The following is a 20,856-nucleotide window of genomic DNA, read 5'->3' as shown; positions in this document are numbered from 1 at the left end:
TAAGATGTTTATGATTTTTGGAGTCTGACTCATGATTTTTTAACACATTGAGAGGGCAGTACTATACTCAGCCATACCTTTTTTCCTTCTCTCCTTTCTCTCTATACCCAAATACTCTTAACTTTCAGTTTCATCAGTGTTGCTGCTGTTAATGGTAAACACTCTCCTTCACACCCTTGGGAAGGTTGTGTGTTATCAACAAAACCACAACACTGACTATGCAGAAAGTAAGTCAACGGAGACAATAGAGACAAATATTATTTTTTAATCTTTCAACTACCATAACTTTAAGGGTTACTTGTAAGCATCATAGGTACGATATTTTCAGATGGAAATGTGCTTTTCAAGTTGTTAATGTCCCTTTAAAGCTTGCTTATCTCAAACTCCGGACAAATGGTTATGAGGCAAGCACTGTGTGTGAAAGATTCCACATCCCCAAATGAGGTAAGTGGGAAAGTGACAGCTCAGGTTTCCTCCTCCTATTTTCAGCCTATTTTGGTGTTACTTTCACACTCTAGTTCTCCAATACAGGGAGTCGAGCAGCAAAAACCAGAGAAATCTAAACTTGATTGACATTTCTTAGCTAAAAATTAAAATTAAAAAAAACAAGCAGGAAAAGAATCTTAATTTTATTCAAAAACTACAACTACAACAATAAAAAGTTAGAAGGCTACTTTCACCAACCATAACTGAGTATGAATAGGGCACAAGCAGAAATAAAGTTTTTTCCTTTGCCTTTCACCTTTAAAACTTGCACTTTTCCTTTGTGGAAAACATCTTGTTCCATGTGGAATCCTAATTCTAAACATCACCAGCCAAACTATGACAGCCACAGTAAAAATACTTTGAGCAGCACACTGAGAGACCACATAAAATTCCAGATAAAACAACAAATTCTATTCTAAAGTAAATAAATTCTTTTTTATTTCTTATGTAATAGATGCAGGTTCACAAGCTAATATAATTTCAGAATAAATTATAAAAAGTCTGAAAGTGAAACAGAAAAAATTCCTGTTATAGGTATTTGTGAATTACAGGTCATTGTTAAAGATAATTCAGAAGACATAGTACTTAAGGGACAAGGCATTTTTATTTTAGGTTTAGAAACATGTTTAGCACTAAATCTAACTGGTAGAATTCAAACTATTCATGATTCTGAAACACCGGAAATAAAACATCAATTTGCACAATTATTCACTGACTTTGGTAAATTGGATACAATATACATAACATAGAGTTAAATGAAACAAAGAAACCAGTTATGCATGCAACTAGAAAAATACATTTGGCTTTAAGAAACAGGGTACAAAAGGAATTGGAAAGGTTAGTTATAATTGGATTTAATTATTATGATAATTTAGATATAATTAAAAGAGAGGAAGAGCTGACTGAGTGGGTGAATTCATTAGTAATACTGATAAAGAAAAGAAAGATGGGTTTTGTTTACATCCAAAAGACTTAAATAAGTATGTTGAAGCGACTAAATGCAGTGTTGTTGTAGCCGTGTTAGTCCCAGTGTATAAGAGAGATATGGTGAGGGAGGTACTATCTCTTATTGGACCAACTGCTGTTGATAAAAGAGATGAGCTTTCAGTCTTACACAGAGCTGCTCTTCAGGTTTGGGAAATGTACTCAGAGTGTCACAACCAACAACAAGGTGGAACAGATTGTTTAGCATAAGTAGTTAACACATAGTTAAAGATAAAGTGGCCCATTAACAGCCCTCCAGTCATAAAGGTGAAAGAAAGAAAGGGGGGGAAGAACAATCTAACTGAACCAGTCCCTCCCCTCTCCTCCTTCTCCCCCCCTCCACACACACACACATCCTTGCAATGGATGAAATCATACCCTTGATCATTACATTGATTGCATCAGGAAAAAAATTGGCATGAAGTCCTTAATAAACATCATATCCACCACTGAGAGGACAGCTATACAGTCCCTGAAATTCAACCACCAAGTGATCAAACCAGCAGACAAAGGGGATGCCATCATAGTCCTTAACCACAATGACTGTTAGTGAGGCCAGCTGACAACTCTCTGTCACCACCTACTATAAAGAACTCAAAGAAGATCCCAATTCAACAACAAACGCTTCGCCCAAACCATGGGAATAGCCATGGGTACTAGGATGGATTCTCAGTGTGCCAACCCCTTCATGGGCCACCTTGAGTAAGAATTTTGGAAAAATTCACCATGAAACCAATGATATACCTGAGATACATTGATGATATTTTCATGTTCTGGACAGATGAGCTAAACTCCCTCATAGATTTCCATCACAACTTCAACAACCATCATCTGTCCATTAAACTCTATCTAGGACACTCCCACACTAGTATCAACTTCTTGGATATCACAATCAGCTTCAACAATGGAACCTATAGATAACTATGTACAAGAAACCCATAGATCACCACACCTTCCTTCACAGATCCAGTAGTCACCCCAAACACACCAAGAAATCTGTAATCTACAACCAGGCACTGAGGTACCATGTGCTCCAAGGAGAAATTCCAGGATTTACACCTTAACACACTTAAAACTCATGTAAACTCAGGGGTTGTACAGTATGACTGGAGAATTACTAACATAGTTCCTACTTTTAAGAAAGGGGAAAAAAGCGATCCAGGTAATTATAGGCCTATTAGTTTGATCTCAATAATATGCAAGGTCTTAGAAAAATATTTGAAAGAGAAAGTAGTTAAGGACATCGAGTCTAATGGTAATTGGGACAAAATACAACATGGTTTTACAAAACGTAAATCATGCCAGACCAACCTGATCTCCTTTGAGAAGATAACAGATTTCTTACACAAAGGGAATGCAGTGTATCTAATTTAACTAGATTTCAGTAAGGCATTTGATACGGTTCCACATGGAGAATTACTAGTTAAATCGGAAAAGATGGGGATTAATTTGAAAATTGAAAGATAGATAAGGAACTGGTTTAAGGGAAGACTACAATGGGTCATTCTGGAAGGTGAACTGCCAGGCTGGAGGGAGGTTACTAGTGGAGTTCCTCAGGGATTGGTCTTGGGACCAGTCTTATTTAACCTTTTTATTACTGACCTTGGCACAAAAAGTGGGAGTGTGCTAATAAAGTTAATGGATAACACAAAGTTGGGAGGTATTGCTAATACAGAGAAGGATCAGGATATCATACAAGAAGATCTGGATGACCTTGTAAATTGGACTAATAGAAAAAGGATGAAATTTAATAGTGGAAAGTGCAAAGTCATGCATTTGAGGACTAACAGCAAACATTTTTGCTATAACCTGGGAACGCATCAGTTGGAAGTGACAGAGAAGGAGAAGGACCTGGGCATACAGGTTGATCACAGGATGACTATATGTCGGCAATGTGATGTGGCTGTGAAAAAAGCTAATATGGACCAAGGATGCATCAGGTGACGTATTTCCCGTAGAGATAGGGAGGTGTTAGTACTGTTATACAAAGTGCTGGTGAGATCTCATCTGGAATATTGTGTGCAGTCCTGATTCCCCATGTTTAAGAAAGATTAATTCAAACTGGAACAGTGCAGAGAAGGGTTACTAGAATGATATGAGGAATGGAAAGCCTGCCTTATGAGAAGAGACTGAAAGAGCTTGGCTTGTTTAGCCTAACCAAAAGAAAGTTGAGAGGGGATATGATTGCTCTCTATCAATACATCAGAGGGATAAATATCAGGGAAGGAGAGGAATTATTTAAGTTCAGCGCCAATTTGGACACATAAACTAATGGATATAAACTGGCCATCAGGAAGTTTAGACTTGAAATTAGATGATGGTTTCTAACCATCAGAGGAGTGAAGTTCTGGAACTGCCTTCCAGAGGGACCAGTGGGGGCAATAAACGTAGCTGGCTTCAAGACTGAACTTGATAAGTTTATGGAGGGGATGGTATGATGGGACAGCCTAATTTGGCATTTGACTGGCAACTGGCAAATGATCTTTGACTACTATTGGTAAATATGCCCAATGGTCTGTGATGGGATGTTAGAAGGAGTTGGTTCTGAATTACTAAAGAGAATTTTTGCCAGGTATCTGGCTGGTGAGTCTTGCCCACATGCTCAAGGTTTAGCTGATCACCATATTTGGGGTTGGGAAGGAATTTTTCCCCCAGGGCAGCTTGTCAGAGACCCTGGTGTTTTTTTGCTTTCCTCAACAGCATGGGGCACAGGTCACTTGCTGGTGAATACTCTAGTGGAGTCTCTGAACCTTGTACTCTTTAAACCATTATTTGAGGACTTCAGTAACTCAATCATAGGTTAGGGTTCTATTACAGGAGTGGATGGGCAAGGTTCTGTGGCCTGCAGTGTGCAGGAGGTCATACTAGATGATCATAATGGTCCCTTCTGACCTTGAAGTCTATGAGTTTGAGTCTATAAAACTGCCTTCACCAAAGAAGGACACTCCACAAGAGTGTTGCGTCATGGAACAGGTCACCCGAATGCCCCAAGAAAACTTGCCTCAATAAGGAAATGAAACTCTCTCCAACCACACACCCCTAATTGTCACCTACCATCCTACACTGGAACTCAGGTGGAGTATCATTAAACTATTGCAACCTATATGCAATGGAGACCACATTCTGTAAGAAATCTTTTCTGAACCCCCTCTTCTGGCTTTCAAATGAAGCCCCAGCCTTTCCAAGTTCATCATAAGAAATAAACTCCTCACAGTCCGGGACACACCAACTCAAAGCAGCACCAGACCCTGCCAGATCAACAGATGCAAAAGCTGCAGACATATCTCCACTGCTACAATGATCAACATTCTCTCACAACACACCTTTCAGGATCCCTAGATCCTACACATGCCTATCACAACATACTGTGTACCTTATGCAGTGCACTAAATTTCCCAATAACAACTTTGTGGGTGAAACCAGACAATCACTACACTCTTGAATGAACTCACAGAAGAAAATGACAGTCACCTCTGGGTGACCATTTTTCACAAAATTGTCAGGCTGTATCTGACACCTCATTCCTCATTCTCAAAGGAACACATTGAACAGAGCACAACACATTCAAAAGATGAGCCTGGGAGTTTAAATTCATAACTTTGTTACACACAGACTGAAATAGAGACACTGGATTTACAGCTTATTACAACAATCTATAACCCACTAACAACCCCTCCCCCCAGCTGCCTTTTTTCCCCTCCCTTCCTTGCCCCCTATGACTGGAAAGGTGTTAATGGGCCACATCACCTTGAATGGTCCCTTGAAGTATGTGTTAGCTACTTATGCTAAACAATCTGTTCCACCTTGTATTTAGTTGTGATACTCTGTGTACATTTTCCAGACCTGAAGAACTCTGCGCAACCTTGAAAGTTTGTATCTCTCATCAACAGAAGTTGGTCCAATAAAAGCTATTACTTCACCCATCTTGTCTCTCTTATGTTAAAAAGGTATTTCATAGAGCAGTACAAAATATTTTTTAAAATATAGATGCCACACAAGTGTACATATATGAAATAGTATGGGGAACAATTTTAGAGGAGCATGATACAAGATTAAGTAAAGCCTTCTCTATGATGCTAGGCAAAAGAAAGCTGAGCCAGCCCTCTGTCAGGTAAGCCCTATTAAAAAAGGAGAATTGGAGCCAGCTGAGTAAGCCTGCACTTAGTGTGCCAATAGGGAGGAGCTGCTGGGCTTGATAGGCAGGGGCTATAAAAGGCTCGCAGGAAGGAAGTGCATGGGGGAGGCGAAGCCAGCAAGGGAGAAGCCACAAAGTAGGGAGAGTGCCTCTCAGTTGGTGGCTGAGACTGTGAGGCTCCTGAGGCTGTTAAACTGGACTGTTTGTAAATAGAAGGTGGTGGGCAAGAAACCTGTAAATTAAATAAACTGCACTGGTGGGAGCACGAAGCCGTGATTTCTGAGTGGTTTGTGGGTGCAGAGAACATGAGCAACAGGAGGGCCCTGTGTAAACCTGCTACATATAGCAAAAGAAGCAGGACTGAAACATAACCAAAAAAATGTACATTTAGAGTGCAAGAGTTAAGGTTTCGAGGAGAAAAACTGACCACTTGGTCAGAGGCCAAGAAAGGGGGCTCATGTTGAGAAATCCTCTCCTGTGCCTCTCCAGGGGGTGCAGAAGCTCTCTCACCTCTATTCCTTAGATGAGGTTTGTTCTTCCTGATGTAGGACCATGAACACTCAGCTTGGGACTGTCACTGACAGCACCTAATAGACATTGGCAGAGAGCCAGTTCCAAAGAGAATATGAACCGCAAAGGGTTTGATTTTCGGTTCCTAGTTTTCTGCCATCTTCCTGTGGTTTCAAAATTCACTCGTCCATGGTACCCTGTATAATGCGGTAGAACGTCCTAGAAAATAGCTAATCTATAACATGAGGTTGTTTCTCAACTATTAATCACCATGCAAACATCAGGCCTGATTCTCCACTGTTTTGTATCTTCATGTGCCATGTTAGTGTAAAGGGGGTGTAAAAAGCTGCCAAATCAGAATTTCAGTATTCACACTTGTGGTAGCATAAATTTACTTTTATGTTCACTTGAGAAGTGGAATGGTCCAGTGGAGAGAGCACTAGAATGGAACCCCAGGGACCTGAGATGAAATCTGGTCCTATTGAAATCAATGGGAATTTTTCCCGTTGACTTCAGTGGGGCCACAGTGTCACCACTGAGTTCTATCCCCAACTCTGTCATGGGCCTGTGACCTTGGGACAGTCATATCTCCTTGCTGTGCTTCTTTCTCCTCCCACCTTTTGTCGGTCCTTGCCTATTTAGACAGTAAGTTCTTTGATGCAGGGACTATCTCTACACCATACTGTGCCTAACACAGTATGGCCCAGTCAGTATGTGCTACTGTAATATGCAGACATAAATAAATGTAAGTGACTGCACAAGGGGAAAAGTGAATTGGAAATTCAGGCCCACTGAATAGACAACTGGCTCCCCACTGATTCATTCTTCCATGACACTGGGCCTGATTAACCATTGTCCAGTAGTTTTCAGTGGTATTACCCCAGGATAAATTTGGAATAATTCATTGGTGAATCAGGCTCATTATACTAATCAATGTTGATTACAGGATTGCTACCTGGGTTGGTACTCTCCTTTAAGTGGTAAAGCTAGTGGACTTTATGTTGAGATAATTCAATCACTACATTAAGCAATTAAGAAAACACACACAGATAGGTAATAGAGCTGAGTGAAATTTCTCATTCGAAACATTTGTTTTTCCGTTCAGAATGACTTTTACTTTGAAATTTCCTTCAATTGTACTAACAGGATTTCAAAACAGAATATTTCATTTCAGATGGAATGAAACATTTTGTTTCCCTTGAAACAATTTTTTTTTTTACTGTGCAATTTGCCAAAAATTTTACAAATTTTGTTTTCAGACTAGGCTGAAGCAGTTTGTTTAAATTTTCTCTTTCAGAGTTGCCAGCAAACTGAAAAATCAGTAATTTTCATAGCTCTCATATGTAATGAAATGTAGCCTTAAAGACCAGATCATTAGCTGGTGTAAACTGATATAACACCATCAAAGTTAATGGGGCTGTGTCAGTTCACACCAACTGAAAATCGGACCCCGCATTTTTACTGTTATACCCAGTTGTTCTTATACTGTTTTGTAAAGTGATGACAATCCTAGACTGACATAGACAGAAAGCCTAAAATGTCAGCAAAGCACTCAAGAATAGTTTTACGTTTTATATGAACCTCTCGATTTCTTTGGTTCACCATCATCTTGGATGCTTTCCCAAGACCACAGTAAAATCCCAACCCCCAATTCTTGTTTAGAGAAATATGAGTAACTTATTCTGAAATAACTAATCTCAGGAAAAGGTGGAATAAATGCAATGGATAGAGAGGTATGATGCCTGGATAGTGGTATGCTAAATATAAACCATTCAAATGGCACTTAAGTGCGAGTTTCTGTTGAGGGGAGACCTGAATCATGGAGAAGGATGTAATCTCACTGATGTCGGTGTGGGATACCACTAATAGACCTAGAGGAGAAAGCGTTGCTTTTTTATTATGATGTCTGGTAAATATTTGATACCTGAGTATGACGGGACGGAGCTATTCAGAATTCTTGTCTGAGTAGTATAATCTTTTAGAGAACACAACAAACTCAGTGCAGCTATCAACAGTCATGGACTTATATCCACCAAAGGTAGCTTTAGCTTTTGTCTGTGGAAAGGAGTGGCAGAGGCATGCTTTCTAATTTACATTTGACAGAAACCTGTTTCTATCTGAGTAACTAAAACTGAATTCCCTTCTTGACTTTTCCTCCCCCAGCAATGCTATTCCAATAAGATTAACCCACTACAGGATTTTCTGAGGTGTTCTGTCATCTCTTATTCATTACATTGCCACACATCTTGTGGCTGAGCATTATCCAGGGCCATTGTGCCACTTCTTCAGATGATTCAGTCAAAGCTTTCCAGGTTGAATGGTAAATGTTTTTGATGACCTATGAGAGATGAGCGCTCCTTGAATTCTTTGAAGTACTTATTGTGTCAGTACTTATTCTCTGCTGTTCTCTCTAGCTAGTCACAACATCTCATGCTCGCAGAATCGGATGCATTGCATTTCAGTGATGCTGTGAGTAATAATGTGATATGCTGACTCTAGCCATCTGGGGAGGTGTGACAAGCACCACTCATGTGTGAGCTGAGGTTACAATTCCCACATGTTTAAAAGGATCTATTAATATGATGACAGGAGGGGCTTCCAAAAAAGCAAGCAATAACAAATAAAGAGGAAGTTTCATGAACGCCTAGATTAATCCTCCACATGGTCACTCATTGGCAGGTTGGTTACTGGAAAGATATGGAGCAGGAAGAAGCAGCAGAAAAGGTCAAAACTGAAGGAAATGAGTCATCCATCATTCTGACAGGATTAGAAGGAAACACATTATACCACCTAACAGTGAGGGCGTACAATGCTGCAGGATATGGACCACCAAGCAGCGCCGTCCGTGCAGTCACCAAGAAATCTCGTAAGTGAAATGGACTTGTTTCCTTGTGGGGAAAAAAAATCCCAAATCTTCTGGATTTTCCTTTAGCTGGGTATATAATAAGCAGAGATGATGTACAGTTTTGTTTCATGGCCATGCTTCTGTGCTTAGATCTGAATTTTAAAGTGACATGACAAAATTTGCATTCACAACAGACAAATATTTTCTTCCTGGAAAACAAGGCTAAGGATTTTTGACACAGAAGAGAGATAAAAGGATTCAGGTTCATAAGCTCTATACAATAGCTATTAAAATTACATTCCTGGAGCAAAAACCACCTATTGGACTCCAGCTAGAGAAGAAAGCCTGCTAATGCAGCCAACCATAAATGTAATAAAAGATTAAAATGCCCCCTCTCTCCCCAAGGTTTAAAAAAGCAGAAGTATGTTTAAGTGCATGGTGTCATTTTCTTTTTCTTTTGCTCAGCTCCTAGCCAGGCACCAAGCAATATTATGTGGATGCAAGATGGCTCTCACGTGTCTCTGGGATGGGAACCAGTAAGACCTCTAGCAAATGAATCTGAAGTAATGGGATACAAGGTCAGTCTTGACCCTCTCTCACTCATCTTCCAAATGACCCTTTTCTTTCTTCCTTGCTTTCTATATTGTACAGATCATCTGCAATCATGTTCCACGTGGATATATAAAAAATACTAAACAGTGAAAAGAATGAAACGTCTCAGTACTTCTATATCAGTGTTTAATTTGTGCTAGGGCTTTCCAAGGCTGAGCCTCGGTACCTCTAGGCTTGGCGGTTCATAGCCCTGGCACCTCTGGGTTAGCTGCATCAGTTACAAATGTAAAAAAATTGTTTGAGGCCCAGCACCTAATTGCTTGAGCCCAGGCACCTCTTTCATTACAAATTAAGCACTGTTCTCTATGTTGTATTTTCCAAATGGTGATTGTTAACTGCTGGTTATAAAGTAATGTGCACCTTCTACGGTGATTACTTCATCACATCTGGTCCAGAAGTGGCTGTTAATAAGACCAGTCTGCAGTGAAATCCATGATAATGCTTCAACTTAATTGTGTTTGCAGTAGGATTTAGAGAAATGCAGAAGGATAAAGCATCTTAAATACCATTGAAATTAATATTTTAATAGAGCAGAAGTACAAATATTGATATTTGTTATGATTGTGTTGGTGGTATTCAGCAATCTGTGACTTTAACATCTGACATTTAAAATTTTTGAAGATTTAAAGAGTGAAATCTGAATAGAGACCTAAGTAACACATGACATAAAATAGGGAAATCATGGGAATACAGTACATTCTTTTAAATCATAACAAATATATATATATTACATACATAACTATACCTATGGAATACAGTACCTGGTACTTTCTGTATCACTGTTTCATCAGAGACATGTAAATTGTTTTGGATAAAATAGAAACTACCGTTACATTTGCAAAATGTTCAAGGTTCAGAAACAAGTTCAAGTAACTTCTTTACATTTTCTCTAACCTTGTCAGTTTTGCCTGAAAATAGATGTCTACATACTGAAAAACTGCATGGACAGCTCCATATGCACTTGTATTTCTCACTGAACCAAGACAAGGGTACACTGAATTTTACAAGAAGTGGAGCCAAATCCTCAGTTCAGCTAGTTGGTTGGTTTTCACCTGATGAGGCTTTCCTTCAGAGTATGTTCATTCAGTTTGAAGCTGGGTACCCAGCAGGTCTGGATATTCATGTGAATTTTTTGATATGTATCTGAATCAAACTTAACCTTAAAAATATTTTTGAAGTTTGCTTTCATTTTAGTTAGTGTCTTTGTGGTTACTCAGAGCAGGGGGTCAATACTGAATCTTCGCTATTGGCCTGATCTAATAGCCAGCTATTCAAGTGAGTGGAGTCCTTCCATTGATTTCAGGGGATTTTGGACTGGGCTCTGTGTCTTTTTAACAGTATTTTGAAAACAACTTCAGGAAAAAGAAAAGACTGAATTCTCTATCTAAAGATGAAGAGCTAAAGCCTCCAGTTCTTCCTCAAGTCTTTTCTCAGGCAAAATTCTTTTTGCCTTCAGTGGCAATTTGCCTGAGTAAAGTGTCCAGTATTTACCCTAAAATTATTATAGTGATTTTAAAGCTCCTGTATCATCCATAGGTTTTGTTTAGGCAAGAAGGCCACAGCAACAGTCAAGTAATCGAAACACAGAAAACCTCGGCAGTGGTACTACTTCCTGATGTTGGAGTCTATATCATAGAGGTTCGCGCAGTCAGTGAAGGAGGGGATGGGACAGCCAGCTCCCAAATCAGGGTACCATCTTTTTCAGGTAAGTTCACTATTTTATTTTGAATACAGACCAGACCTGTCATATTCCTAAAATGACACCATCATGCTACACTTGATTAATACATATTAACCTCAAAGGATAATATAGTTATTAGATAAAATCATTGGTTAAATTATTCAGTTTCATAGCTACTGAGTAATTGAACATACTATGAAGAAGACCACAAAGGATTATGGGTATGTATTTGTTAAATAAATGTATTCAGAAGGGGACATAGTCTATAAATATATTTACCTTATTGAAACTGTCACATGAAGATAAATCTGTCACACACTATGTATGAGATAGTGTATCAGAACCAAGTACCAAGCACTGCAAAGAGCTATCATCCCACTTCACTGAAAAGTTCATGCACATTCAGGAAGGCCTCACATTCAACCTGGATCCTCCCCACCTGCACCCACCAACCAGCAGTCCACCTGAATTCCTGGAGTTCAGTGCATGCACTCATCAGAATGTTCTGGGCGCCCTAACAGAGTCTTGACCCAAGACTTATGAATCTAACCCAGACCTTTCCTGGCTTGTGAAAGAGTTGTGAACAACTAGTGCCACATCTGACTGAATAGCCAATGCTTCATTCAGGGAAGGAGTCTTCCCTTCCTCCTTCAAATACACAATATCTTACCAACCCCAAAGAAACCCACCCTGGATACGTCAGTTCTAGCCAGCTTTTGCCCAGTGCCAAACCTTATGCTTCTGACCAAGCTCATAGATAAGCAAGCCAAAGTCCAACTTCAAGTTCGTCTAATTGAAACTAATATCCAAAACTGGCACAATCTGGATTCAGGTGAGAACATGGGATGGAAACAGCATTAGTGGCACTGATAAATGTCTGTCAGTGGATAGAGAGCAGATATCCATTCACATCCTCCTGGAGCTCTCTGCATTATTAGATACTGCTGTCTCACCTAAGAGAGGTAGGTTCAAGGTAATATGCTAAAATTATTAGAATCGTCACTGGAGGGATGCACCCAACTAGTAGTGATGGGAAACTGCATCTTCACTAATAAACCCTTCAACTGTGGAGTCCCACAAGGATCAGTTCTCTCTCTGGTCCTTTTAGCAGCTAAATACAGCCACTAGATTAACTGGTCGGACAACTGCATATGCCAGCAGTATGCAGATGACACAGAGCTCTACCTGTCCTTCACCACATACAAGCATACCACTCTCTCAAGATGGCCCAGGATTTGGATGAGATCAGTTTATGGATGAAGAACTGATGATTGAAGTTGAATCCAAGCAAGACAAAGGTTATGATGGTGGGCAGAGGAAAGCATTTTGAAGAGTTTGCAGCAACAGTGCTAACTTCTTTGGTTGATGGTACCACCTACAATTGGTCAATTCAGTCCACAGTTCAGGAGTTCACCTGTATTCCTCATTGACACTGAGCTCTCACATAACAGCATCTACCATCTCTCTGGCTGGCTAGGAGATTCCATCCCATCTTGGAGGACAATGACATGGCCTCAGTTACTGAAGTCTTCATCAGCTCATGATTGGATGAAAGCAACGTGATATTCCTGGACATAAAGCTTTTAACGGGTGCTGAACGCTGTAACACATCTCTTCAGCAATATTGGCTACGAAAAATATATTATACCTGTCCTCTGCTGTTTACCCTGGCTTCCTGTAGAATTTTGAATCAAGTTCAAGGTCTCAGTCCTTATCTTTAAGGACCTCAGTGGCCTTGGTCCAGAAAATGTAAATGACTGCCTAAAGCTCTGTGATGAAGACAGTGTCAACAACTATATAATGGCTGTGAAATGTGCTCCCATTGGAACTAAGGACCATCACCAACTACACCACCTTCTGCCCCAAGTGCAGGTCCCATTTCTTTGACCATGCCTTCTCAAGCATAAACATAGAGCAACATATATAAACATATATTCAGAAAATTTTCCAAAACATTCCACTACACACAGCTCTGCCCATTGCAGGAGGATAAGATAACAAACGTAACAGATGTTAGTCATGTTGCTTAATGCACTACCGGAAGGTAGTAAGATACTCCAGTTATAAGAACCTGAATAGAATAGAATAGAATAGAACAGAAAATTACTCAAGGTACCCTGCACAGATTTTTCAAATAAAATGCACATTCTATGCCAAAGTTGTGCCTTTGGCTAGGTATTTAATTCTCTTAGATTAAATTCTGCTCTCAGAATTTATATACATTGATATAAATCCAGATTAACTCCAGTGGATATATACTAGATAAAAAATTTAAATTTGATTCTTAGTTTCAGCTCACTTGTTCCGACACAAAATACAAGAGAGAGAAAATGTTACTCTTTGAAAGAGAGACATTTTATCCAAGGCAGAGAGAATAGACCTGTCTTTGTTTTGCCTTCATTCACAGTGCCGGCCAGTAAGTATGCTGTGATTATATTCAAAGTGTCTTCAAACCAACTGCATGGTATACTGTATTATATAACTATAACTAATAACATTGATGAATACATTTGTAACATACACACATTTCAAATAAGCTAAAGAAAGATTATTTATTTACAGTATTTCTAGTGTAATAGAAAGGTAATTATTTTTTACATCTTTGGCAAAGCAGAGATACTGCATTTGAAAACAAATTTAAATCGCAGTCTCTGTTGTAATTAAAACACCTCTCAAATATTATTACCCTGAGTCCAACATGCTATAAAGTTAACAGTGTTATTATCTCAAGTAAACAGTGTAATAGAAGAGATCTCAGTTTGAGGACAAACTTGAAAACCTCACTTCTATACAAAGGCAACATTAGGCATGTGCACCATAGCATTCCTTGAGACTAAATGCCAACCAGTACTGCAGTCTCATAGATTCAGGCTCATTGACTTTAAGGCCAGAAGGGACTATCATGATCATCTACTGTAACCACCTGCTCATTGCCCATAACCTTTGGCTGAGTTACTGACGTTCTTCATCTCTCTTAAAACATGAGAGACCAGAATTGCACACAGTATTCCAGATGAGATCTCACCAGTGGTTTGTACAATGGTAATAACACTTCCGAATCTCTACTGAAAATATTTCATTTAATTAATTGCATTCATCATCATCAGTGATCTCTCGAAGCTGAGGATGATTGTCTTTCATAGTTTGTCCATTTCAAGTTATCTCTGGGTCTGCTGATGGCTGAGCAGGTCTATTCCAGAGCAACTCAAGTTTGCCCATCTTAGTATTTAGACTTCTAGCATTTGTATACAAGCTCTTGTAATATTTGTCAATATTTTGTCATCTGCTTTTATGAATGGGATTCTTTTTCATTTGACTGTTTCTCTTTAGTTCCTACTTGTGCTTTATCAACTTCTGTCCTTCCTCTTTACTCAGATATAGAGTATCCCCTTTAATATATCCTCCACTAAAGGACGTGTCTGTCCAAACTATGTGCTCCTCTGCACCTCTGGGCTTTCCCCCAGCCCTTAGCTAAAAAACTCCTCTAAGACCTTTTAATTTTACATGCCAACAGTCTGATTTTGTTCTGGTTTAATTGGAGTCCATCTTTCCTGTATAGGCTCCTCCTTTCCCAAAAGGTTTTGCAGTTCCTAATAAACCTAAATCTGTTCTGTGAATAGCATCATCCCATCCACACAATGAGATTCTGCAGTTCTGCCTGTCTAACTGGCCCTGTGCATGGAACTGGAAGCATTTCATAGAATGCTACTGCGGAGGTCCTGGGCTTTAATCTCTTATCTAGAAGCCTAAATTTGGCCTCCTCTTCTCAACGAAAGAGATCAGGTTGCTCTGGCATGATCTACCTTTTGTAAAACCACATTGGATTTTATCCCAATTACTATTTACTTTTATATCTTTAATATCTCTCTCTTTCAAAATTTGTTCTAAGATCTTGGATACAATTGAGGTAAAACTAATGGGATCACCTTTTTTCCCTTTCTTAGCTATAGGCCCTATATTGGCAATTCTCCAGTCATAGGGTACTACCCTGAGTTTAAAGTTTCAATAAAAATCCTTGCTATGGGGCTTGCAATTTCATGTGCCAGTACCTTTAATATTCCTGGATGGAGATTATCCATGCCTCCTGATTTTATCCCAGTAAAGTGTTTGAGTTTGGCTTCCCCTTACGTGAGGTAATTTCTACTTCCATATCCTTGTTCCCATTAACCACCCAGCCACTGCCCCCAAACTCCTCATTTCCCTTATTAAAAATTGAGGCAACGTGTTGTTTAGATGATGGGTTATACCTAGATTATCTTTAATTTCCACCCCATCCTCAGTGGTTAGTGGACCCACTTCTTCTTTCCTTGTTTTCTTTTTATTTATATGGCTAAAGAACCTTTTACTACTGGTTTTAATTTCCTTTGCAATGTCCAACTCTACTTGTCTTTTGGCCTTTCTCACTTTATCTCTACATGTTCTGACCTGAAAGAGGTAGCTTTCCTTGCTGATCCCTCCTATCTTCCATTCCTTGTAGATTGTCTGATTTCTTTTAATTACCTGTTTGAGATGCTAGGACATCCAGTTTAATCTGCAACCCTTCTGTATGAGTTCTTTACCCTACTTGGGATGCAGGCTCCAGATAGTCTCTGCAACTTTGAATTCAAGTAATTCCAAACCTCCTCCACATTCATATCCTTGAGTTTTTCAGTCCAGTCCACTTCCCTAATTCCCTTTTTTTTTTTAAATTTGCTGTTTTGAAATTAAAAGCCCTCATTGCAGACCTATTTTTGTTTATCCTTCCATTTAGTTTAAACTGAATTAACTCATGATCACTCAAACCAAGATTGTTCTCTATAACCAGTTCTTCTATGAGGTCCTCACTACTTACCAGTACTAAATCTCAAATGGCATCACCTGAGGACTGCTGCCTTCTCAGATGCAAGATAAATGCAAAAGTTACTGGTTGTATGAGAAAGAGCATATTAAAACAGCGTATAACTGGTAGGTGATATTAGTCACACAAGAATATAGGGCCTTATGCTGTTCTCGCATACATTTATAGTAATTCTGTTGGCGTCAGTTGAGATCCTCCTGATTCACACTGGTGAAACTCAGAGCAGAAAAACACCTATGGTATTCCTATTGAAAATTGTTGATAATGTGAGGAATAAGGTCACTTAGCACTTTATACCAATACTTTTGCACCAACATGGTAATATTTGCTTGGGACCAAACAGTTCCTAGTTTAAAATGCAACTAGCCATGAACAAACATATCTAGCCAAACCCTCAGCTGGATTGCAATGAAATTCCATCAACTGAAATAACCTGGGGATCTGGCCCATGCTTTCTTAGAGAGCAGCACATACCAGGACATTAATGTAATTATTGCTAGTGCTCTCATGATAAATATATTTATGGAAATGTTCTTCAGAACAATCCCATAAACTGAACTGGTGTCTTCATTCATTTCTCCAAACTGATAGCCACTATGACCAACTCACAAAATAAATTAATCTATTTTTTTCCTCCCAAGTATGCACATAAAGGCAACCTGAATGGTAGGAGTCCAATAACAATTATGGATGAATTTTTGGTGACCCCAGGTGAAATGTATTATTTGTATTTGTGCATGTCTGACCATAACTAAATGAGTGTTGCCATATATCAGGATTCTAACTCAACAGGACTATAGAAATGAATTCCTTTAGTCACTGAGTGACATGATGCCAAGGACCTGTGTTGTAGTAGAACCTAAATTCTCTTAAATTCAGTATATAGGTAGGGAAAAGGCCTGCATCTCATTTTTACTAATTCTCTTGACAGCTTTCAAATATGATAAGAATAGTTTACTCCATTTGTTCCCTGTTTGGTTTTGTTTTTCATTTCAGGTGGAAAAGTTACGAGCTCTCAATCCACTTTACATGTTCTCTCTACTTCTTCATCATCTGTAACATTGCTCTTGGCACTGATGGTCCCTTCCACTTCATGGTGAAGACTGCAGACCTTTTTTTTTCCCCCTGCTGTTTGTTTGCTTTAGCTTGATAACACCAATGGATGGAGCTTTATGTCCATGAAGAAGCTGGAACCCTAAGCTAATGCTTAAAGACCCATAGAAATACACATGGTGCACTTAGGAGTGTTGGAAAAATGATAAATAATTCATCAGGTTTTTCTCTTCAGTTTTTGGAAATGTCCTCTGTTTGCAGAGGGGACGCTTATTGGCCCAACAAAAATATGCAGATTGTATGTAATAAACTTTTGTAAGCAAATGTAATTTCTGTCAAATGTATTTTACTTTTTTAATATGTTTAACTTTGGTGACACCTCCGCCAGTTGTGTACCATTAGTTGTTTAAATTGTGGTGTCTAGTACAGTATATTGGTTTTGTTTGGGATTTTTTTTTTAAAGATCAAAGCTTGATAAAGACTTTGAATCTCGTGCTTTTCTTGCTTCGCCTAAGGCTGGGTGCTTATGTTGACAAAGCAGTAGGAGAGAAGAAAAAGTTCAGTTATATGGCCCACTGGATGAGTATAGGAAATATTTTCTGGATATGTATGAATCCATACTGAATTACCAAAATCTGTCAATCTGATATTTTGAAAGCACTCCCAGAGAAAGAAAACAGAGCAAAAATAAGCCATTAATTTTATTGCAAGGTAAACTGAAAATGACTGAACACAAACTTAAAAGGAAAAAAGTGCTATTGTTTTTCATCAAATATTGTATAATTTAACTGCAAAGGAAGTAAATGTTTATTTTTAATAGAAAATCAAATAGTCTAAATTCATTAACAGTGCATATAGCAATTAAACCATCATTGGGCATTTAAGCATAACATACAGTAGTTGCTAAATGGACAAATAAAACGAATGCAAGGAGATAAATCTGCTTTTTTCCTGTCAGTCTTAGATCTTATTTTTTTAGTCCATTTTTGTATGGTACTGTACTTTCTATATTTGGTAATTAAGCTAAAGCTGAAGTATATAAGAATGCATATCATGGAGAGACCATAATATTTCATGGACTGTAGTCATGCAAACATACACAGTTCAATTAGAATATGCTTTGGGGAATGTTGTGTCCCAAATGACACTTGGATAAATAAGAATTATCGAGCAAGGTTTCCAGGTAGCAAGGCTACTGGACCTTCTTCCGTAGCTCACCAATAGAGATTCATCTTGTAGGGACTGTGTGCTATCAGCTTTAATCTCAGCCATACTTGGGCTGTATCAGTCATTTCTCCATTCTGTAGTCAATTAGGAGGAGTCCCCATTCTAGATCTAAAGGCCTTCCCTCATGTTGGCACCTAAGCCAAAATGACCCCTAGTATATATGGTGTGTGTATGTGTGTGTGCGTGTTTGTACAGTATGGTGTGTGTGGTGTTCTCGGGGAGGGGACTTTACTACCGTGTTTGTAGGGACTGTGCCCAGGATGAACTTTACCTTGTTTGCAGAAATCAAATGTGTTGTGCTCAAAGTCGTGGTAGCATAACTCTTATAGCTGATTCTCTAACTCTTTTGATAAAGATCTAATTCAGGCACTGGGTTCTCCAACAAAAGTTCTATCACTTCGCCTGCTCACCAGCACATTGCAAATTTGCCATTTCTTACCCCTTTAAAATAACAGCCAGGAAAGCACCATAGCAGAGCAGGTACTAAAACGTTGTACAAAACTAAATGAAAGATAGAGTTTCATTTTTTAACTTTGTTAACATTTTACAAAAATATTTTTTTCAAGGTCAATTAGGATCATTTTCTTTGTTACCCACTGATAATTGTAAAGGTTCTATTCAAATCATCCCCAAAACAGGTTTAAATATTCTTAGTCACCATAATGTGAGGAGCGCAATGATAAGACAATTATCTGAGGGCCCAAACACAGAAAAGGACTTTCGTTAACTTCTTTTTCTGGAATAACAATTTGTGGTCAAAGAAGGGGAGGTGGAATAGATTGCGTCCAGTGCCTATTGGCTTCACTGCCATTGTTGATAGAGCAAATTGAAACAAAGCAATTGCCTGCTATGATTTGCAAAACAGAAGCATTTGCATTGTGTAAAGAGAGCCTGCCTGAGCAGGCTCATGTTTTCAAAGAAAAATCAGCATGAATGATGAACCCGAGGGCAAAAGTTCTCCATTCTCAAATTAGTTAAACATAATTCCCTCCGTCTCTATACCAGTGCAGTTCAGTCAGTGGTATTCATAATCAAAAGGGTTACATTCACCGTTGGTGGCATTCTAGTCAAACAAATTTCTGAATACAGTAAATGGCTATGCTTGATCACAATTATCGAAGTCTGGTATGGATAAACAGATATAGGTACAGCTACTTATATCTAGATTAATAGCATCGAAATATTGGCAGAAACGTGGAACACGCCCTTCAGATCATGTAATTGTATTGCAGGGACGCAAGGGGATACGTTTTATATCCAACATGAACAGAATATGTATTTTGCATCTTATATATATTAATAAACATGTTTTAAATGTTTAAGTATCAATGTATTACATATTTGTTACTTTGCCGAAGGCAACGTTTCCTTATCATGACACGTTAATTTTTAGCTGCAAAAAGAGTTATCTTCTTTTTCTTGAATAAGATTGTAACACGGCAGTCACTAAAGAGACTGTATTTTTGTATAACATCAGAAGAGCTGTTTTAAAAATAAAATAAATAATTTTTTTTTAAAATCAAAGAAATGTTGTTTGCAGCCCAAAACAAAGGTACTGTCATGGCCCATCTCAAAATGTTAGATATCTTGTATACAATCTGTATATACACTATATATAATGGTATATACCATGTGAAAGACACAGTAAAAATAATAGTTCCTGTGTACTGTTCTTGTAACATTAGATCTTTTTAATAAATAATTCTCTTTTTATTGACTTATATTTTATGTCCTGTCAGCTGCTGAATGGTATTTATTCAGGATAAATTGCCAGTAACATGGATTCTAACAGACAGTCACTTGCTTCATATGTGTTTCAAGAAGAAAATATGAATCCACAGTAGTGCATCTGGAAAATATGACCAGTAAAATCAAAATATTTTTTATATGGTGCAAGCACATGTTAATTTCTCCTGAGATTGTATTACTTTTGTATTTAAATAATGAAAAGCTGCATCAAAAACCAAAACAAGTAAGGTAATAACTGTACCTAACAAACATTACAAAAGGAATTTGTTCTGGAAATTAGATTGTCTGAGACACCGTTTTTCACTCATGTTATTAAAAAAAAAAAAAAAAAAGCCACCAAATGGGATTCCAAGCATTTTGAGGCATTAAACGTTTTTGGACCTCTTTGGCAGCCACAGCAGGCTTTGAGGTGTCACAAATACCCCTTAGGCACACAGGCACAGGGTGTCTCTTAATCTTTTCATGTTACATTGAAGAGTCTACTTGTTTTGTCCTACACTTGAAACATTCTGTGTGAAGAACGCATAAGACAAAAGCTTTTTTAAAAACATTTGTCTTTTTGGAGGGGGAGGGAATGTAATTATGAAAGACCTCAAGTGCTTCTGTACAGTTATAGCATATCTTTTGCCATTTGATTTAGGTTTGTATATATTTAATAAACTTCAATAATTGCTTTAGGCATAGGCTTGGCAGAATTTGATTTTTATTTTTTATAATTTAACATATAATATCAATGT

At 38.3% G+C, this 20,856-nt stretch overlaps 1 protein-coding gene across 5 annotated transcripts in view; it reads left to right on the top strand.

Annotated features, from left to right (window-relative positions):
- Positions 1–19,699, top strand: part of CNTN5 (contactin 5) — a 645,973-nt gene extending 626,274 nt beyond the window's left edge. For all 5 annotated transcript variants that reach the window (XM_067567931.1, XM_067567926.1, XM_067567939.1 and 2 more), the window contains 4 exons: positions 8,795–8,981; positions 9,426–9,538; positions 11,109–11,277; positions 17,087–19,699. In XM_067567931.1, the coding sequence (XP_067424032.1) occupies positions 8,795–8,981; positions 9,426–9,538; positions 11,109–11,277; positions 17,087–17,190 (573 nt within the window). In that variant the 3' untranslated portion in view covers positions 17,191–19,699. The remainder of the gene's footprint in view (positions 1–8,794; positions 8,982–9,425; positions 9,539–11,108; positions 11,278–17,086) is intronic.
- The last annotated feature ends 1,157 nt before the right edge of the window (positions 19,700–20,856 follow it).

This window comes from Emydura macquarii, unplaced genomic scaffold (genome assembly GCF_026122565.2).
Source record: "Emydura macquarii macquarii isolate MOO-44397 ecotype Brisbane River unplaced genomic scaffold, CSIRO-AGI_Emac_v2 contig_318, whole genome shotgun sequence".
In the NCBI taxonomy this organism is placed as follows: Eukaryota; Metazoa; Chordata; order Testudines; family Chelidae; genus Emydura; species Emydura macquarii.
The sequence above is the reverse complement of the archived record's forward strand: the minus strand, read 5'-3'. Positions and strand labels throughout refer to the sequence as shown.